At 45.0% G+C, this 6,000-nt stretch overlaps 1 protein-coding gene across 2 annotated transcripts in view; it reads left to right on the plus strand.

Annotated features, from left to right (window-relative positions):
* SLC35C1 (solute carrier family 35 member C1) overlaps positions 1–6,000 on the plus strand; it is a 28,458-nt gene extending 22,458 nt beyond the window's left edge. For both annotated transcript variants that reach the window (XM_046642831.1, XM_046642833.1), the window contains exon 4: positions 5,872–6,000. In XM_046642831.1, coding sequence (XP_046498787.1) covers positions 5,872–5,956 — 85 coding nt within the window. In that variant the 3' untranslated portion in view covers positions 5,957–6,000. The remainder of the gene's footprint in view (positions 1–5,871) is intronic.

The raw sequence follows: 6,000 nt of genomic DNA on the forward strand, positions 1-6,000 counted from the left end.
TTGAAATTAAACAAGTTTACGTGCCCTCGTTCTCTTGGTTGGAGCCCTTCCTCCTGGTTTTTCTTTCTTGCCTTTGATGAGGATCCAGGCTGCCCCAAGGAGAGAAGCCCAAGGCATCCTGCCCTACACAGCGATCTATATTATCCTCCGGGAAGCATAGGATGTCCTGACCTGATTCGACCAGATTCTCATGCAAAGTTATCGGACCACCCGAGAACCAGACCCCACCTGCACTGATACCATTTTAATGACTTCTTTACATGATCTTTCCTTTGTCTTGTAAAGAAATAACTCACATACCTATGCCTTATAAATTTAGTCCTACCCTCAACCCATGCTTGCAGCTCTCACTACCCATGGGTCCTGTCTCAAGGCTGCAGCTCTTCACTGCCCATGAGTCCTGTCCCGGTGCTATTCCATGCTATTCTCTGAACAAAGGGTACTACCAGACCTTGAGAGTCCAAGAAATCTTTCTTCCGACTCCTCGGCTCGCCGAGCCCGCATTACCTTTGCTCTTTATTGCAGCAGAGTCTGCCATCTTGGCTGGGACTCTGCCGATCAGAGGAGAACTGAGTGTGGCTTTCCTGTGCGTGGAAGTGACGGAGCTCTCAGTCCCAGGGGCTCTGAGCACAGCTGCCCATCAACCCCCCACCAGCCAGTGGGCCCATGGTCTGATGGCCACACCTCGTCTGGAGAGGAGCATCCTGTATGCTCTTAGTTGGCTGTTGCAAAGATAAGAAAAGTACTCACTTGACCATTTCTTGGGCCTTTGCTCAAGGTTGCCAGAGTCTCAGGGGTTGCCCAGCGGTGGCAAGGCCCAACCCCACCCAATGTTGCCTCCTCTCTTGGTGTTTGACAAGTGGGACAAGCCCCATTAGGACTTAACCAAAAGATGATGCTGGTTACTTCCTGCCTTGGGTGAAAACTTGGGTGTGTCCGTAAGACCTCAGGTCCTCCAGGTCAAGCTTCTTCAACTGCTTTGACCAGCAGAACAATCTGGAAAGGCTGATACGGCAACTCTCAGAGACCCACCATTCTTTAGAGGAGCTGGGTGGCCAGGGGATGTCTCAAATCCACAGAATCTTAGGCTGGCAGGGCGCCCCCTTAAGAGCAAACTTTCTGGGGACAACAAAGAGAGGACAGGACAGATGGGTGGCATTCTGGGTTCGCCACACCAGACTCAATCGGGGCCACGCCTTTATTTTCCTAAATTTCTAAATTGAAGTGTAACATACGTACAAACAAGGAGATGAATCACGAAAGTGTACAGATCAGTGCATTACCACAAAATGAACACATCTGTGTAAGCATTGTCCAGGTCAAGAAATAGAACATTACCGGCACCCCAGAAATTCCCCTAGGCACCCCTCCTGGTCAATGGCCCCTGCTATCCTGACATCTGATGACATCATGGGTTAGTTTTGGTTTTTTTTTTTTTAATTTATGCACTTAAGATCTTTTTAATACAAACAGCAATAGATTCATCTATTTAAAACATTGTACATGATATTCCAATGCACATATTCAAGTAGATAAAGGACCCTGTAACATCAATGAAAAACTAATACAATATATGCAAATTCGATATAAACAATGCTTTTTGACTTTGGAACTTTTTAGTGGAATACCTGTCTTTTAAAAGAACTATTCTGGGCTGGCTCAGTGGCATAGTGGTTAAGTTCGTTCACTCCACTTTGGCAGCCTGTGGTTTGTAGGCTCAGATCCTTGGTGCAGACCTACACACCACTCATCAAGCCATGCTGTGGCAGCATCCCACATACAAAATAGAGGAAGACCAGCAGATGTTAGTTCAGGGCCAACCTTCTTGAACAAAACAAATACCAAAAAAGGACCTATTCTACTGCTGAGGCTTATTTTCCTTTTTATTTATAATGCTTTATAATTTTGTTTTATTTTGTTTTTTGTCTTTTGGGTTTTTTTGAGGAAGATTAGCCCTGAGCTAACTATTGCCAATCCTCCTCTTTTTGCTGAGGAAGATTGGCCCTGAGCTAACATCCATGCCCATCTTCCTCTATTTTATATGTGGGATGCCTACCACAGCATGGCTTGCCAAGCAGTGCCATGTCCACACCTGGGATCCGAACCAGTGAACCCCGGGCCACTGAGAAGTGGAACATGCACACTTAACTGCTGCGCCACCGGGCCGGCCCCTATAACTTTTTTTAACAATAGCTTTATTGAGATGTAATTCATATGCCATACAATTCACCCATTAAAATTTACAGCTCAGTGGTTTGTAGTATATATACAGTTGTGCAACCATCATCACTAGCAATTTAGAACATTGTCATCACCCCGGCAAGAAACCCCACATTCATTACCTGTTACTAATTATTCATTAGTTACTCCCTTTGCCCTCCAGCCCTCCCAGCCCTGGAAAACCATTTTCTGTGTCTAGAGATTTGCCTCTTCTGGACATTTCCCGCAAATGGAACCCTACAATATGCAGTATCTCGTCACTTAGCATAAGGTTTTCAAAGTTCATCAACGTTGGAGCCTCATCAACACTCCTTTCATTTTTATTGCCAAATGGCCTCCCTTGTGTGGAAATGCCACATTTTATTTATCCATTCATCAAATGACAGACGTATGGGTTGTTTCTACTTGTGGGGGCTCAGAATCGGCCACCCCAAAATGTGTCTCTTTGCCCTGATTATTTTTAAGAACGAATGCCTCTGAAAGAAAATTTGACCTTCCCTCTAACTGCCTAAAAGAATTTAAGAGATTGGGGCCGGCCTCGGGGCATGGCAGTTAAGTGCACACGTTCCACCTCAGTGGCCCAGGGTTCACTGGTTTGGATCCCCGGTGAGGACATGGCACCACTTGGCAAGCCATGCTGTGGCAGGCGTCCCACATATAAAGTAAAGGAAGATGGGCACAGCTATTAGCTCAGGGCTAATCTTCCTCAGCAAAAAGAGGAGGATTGGCGGCAGATGTTAGCTTAGGGCTAATCTTCTTCCAAAAAAGAAAAAAAGAATTTAAGAGAGAAGGCCTGTACCAGGAAGGAGCTAATACCGTAAGATAACTGTAGTGTGATATCAAACACCTGTTTAACAAACATTTGCATTTCCATCTCCCTGTAAATTGCTTTTCTTCTCTTTGAAATTCCAAACCACTACCCCCAACATCCTCCTTTGTCTTATCTGAAGATGGTATTTAAGGCGGCGGTTTTGGCCATGCTGGTGAGTTACTCAGTTTTCCTAGGTTTCTCCCATGTATACATGTGGTTAAACTTAGCTTGATTTTCTCTGTTATTCTGTCTCATGTCAATTTAATTCTTAGACCAGACAAAAGGACCTAGAAGGTAGAGGGATTGTCTTTCTCCCCTACATACTTTTTGGGCCATTAATGCCACACGTTAGTTTTGCCTGGTTGTGAACTCTATGTAGTGGACATATACATCTATAAATGTTTTCCTTTTGGGTCTGGCTTCTTTTGTTCAATATTAAATTTGTGAGATTCATCCAAGTAGTTGAATGTGGCTATCGTTTGCTCATTTTTATTGTTGTATAGTATTCCTTTGTTTGAATACACTGCAATTTACTTATCCATTCTACTGTTTATGGGCGTTTGCATTGTTTCTGGCCTAGGATTCTTAAGAATAACACTAATGAATATTTCTGTACATGTCTTTAGGTGTCCACGTGCACAGATTTCTGTTAGGGATGTGGTAGGAATGAAATGCTGTGTCAGAGGGTATATCACTCATGATCTGTAGGGTGTGTAGTTTTTCAAATTTAATATACTATAATGCCAGTTTTCTAGAATGGTTGTTATCAATTTACACTCCCAACAGCTGGTATGCTTGTTTTATTTCCTCACTTCTTCCCCAGCACTTGGTTTTATCAGTGCCTTTAACTTTATCCATTCTGGTGGGTCTGTAGTGGTATCTCATTGTGGTCTTTATTTGTATTTCCCTAATGAACTAACAAAGGTGTGCCCCTTTTCCTGTATTCCTTGGCCATTTGCATATCTTTGTTGGGGAGGGGTGGAAAGTGCCTTTTCAAGTCTCTGGCCTAGTTTCTTTTTTTAAAAAAGATTTTATTTTTTCTTTTCTCCTCAAAGCCCCCTGGTACATAGTTGTGTATTTTTTGTTTTAGTTGTGGGTCCTTCCAGTTGTGGCATGTGGGATGCCGCCTTAGCGTGGCTTGATGAGCAGTGTCATGTCCGTGTCCAGGATTTGAACTGGTGAAACCCTGGGCCACCAAAGCAGAGCACAAGAACTTAACCACTTGGCCACGGGGCCAGCCCCCAGCCTAGTGTCATGTTGGGTTGTCTATCTTCTTTTTTTTTTTCTTCGTAAGGGTTCTTTAAATATTCTGGATCTGAGCTTTTTAAGAATTATAAGTGTTACGATTATCTTCTCTCATTCTGTGGTTTGCCTTTTCACTCTCTAAATAATGTTTTTTGAGAAACAGAAGTTCATAATTATAATGTAGTTCAACTTGTCAATCTTTTCCTTTATGTTTAGCACTTTCTATGCCTTATTTAAGAATTGTTTGTCTGCCCTCGAGGTCTTCAGGATATTCTCCTATATAATCTTCTCAAAGCTTTACTGTTTTTTGCTGTTGTTACTGCCTTCAAGTCGATCCCGACTCCTAGTGATCCTGTGTACAGCAGAGCAGAACCCTGCCCGGTCCTTTTGCGCATTCCTCTCACCTTCCCATGCCATAGCAGACAAGGCTCCCTGCTATTCACAGGATTTCCATGGCCGATTGTTTTGGAAGTGTGTGGCCCGGTCCTTCTTCCTGGTCTGTCTTAGTCTGGAAGCTCCACTGAAACCTGTCCACCGTGGGTGAACTTGCTAGTATTTGAAATACCCGTGGCAGAGTTTTCAGCATCACAGCCACACGCAGCCACCACAGTACAACAACTGACAGAGGGTGTGGTTCCCTGACTGGAAAGTGAGTCCCACCGGAGAGGTGAGAGCGCTGAGTCTTAACCGCCAGACCACCCTTACTGTTTTACCTTTGACATTGAGCATAAAATCCACCTGAAATTGATTTGTGTGTATGTTCTGAAACAGTGGTCAAGTTTCATTTTTTTTACGTCGGGATATCTGATTGACCCATTTCCATGATAGGAAAAACCACCTTTAACCCACTTCTTCACAAAGACGTCTTTATCATGAATAAATATTAGATCCATGAGGGTCTGTTTCTCGATGCCCCATTCTGAGACTTTTGTCTATCTTGCTCCAATTCCATGCTGCACCTGTATTACCATCGTCATCATCATCATCATCTCTATTTTACAAATGAGGAAACTGAGGCACAGAGAGACTCAGTACTTACCCAAGTCATTTGCTAGTTAACGACAGAGTGGGAATTGGAACCCAAGGAGTGTGGCTTCTGGGTCTATGCCCTCAACTAGTTTTACGGTTTCTCAAGCTGAACAGTTCAAAGGACAAATATGCAAGCGGGCTTTGCACGAAGTCTTGCAAATAGAGCCGGAGCCGCACACCGCGTAGGTCCCATACCTAAAAGCAGAAGGCTGGGGCCCTGGCGCTCCCGGCTCAGCCCCAAACGGAGCCGGCTTCTTCCCCAGTCCCGCCACGAGAGGGCGCGGCAACTTAGACTCGCCGGGCCGTCCCGCCCGCCCGCCCTGGTTGCCTGGCAACCAGTCATCAACTATTTACCCAAAGCGCAGTTCAAGGGGGGCGTGGAGAGCTGCCTCCTCCCGCCTCCACGCGGGACTGTGACAAAAAGACAAACCAGGACTGACCTCAGTCTTCCTAAATATCTTCAGCGAAGAAAGATACCTGCCACCACCTGGCTAATTTGTCTCCTTCCTAAACCACTGGGTACAAGCCCCTCCTTAAACCTCTCGCTGTTTTCTGTTTTCTGCTAGATTCTGTTGTTCTACCGGAAGTGGAAACGGGGAACAGCTGTTGGCATCCTCACGGCCGCCACTCTTCAGAGACGCTTGTACGTAATGAGGTCTAGAGCCATGAGGTCAAATCTCAGTTCCCATGTCTCT

This window comes from Equus quagga, chromosome 17 (assembly GCF_021613505.1).
Source record: "Equus quagga isolate Etosha38 chromosome 17, UCLA_HA_Equagga_1.0, whole genome shotgun sequence".
NCBI classification, from domain to species: domain Eukaryota; kingdom Metazoa; phylum Chordata; class Mammalia; order Perissodactyla; family Equidae; genus Equus; species Equus quagga.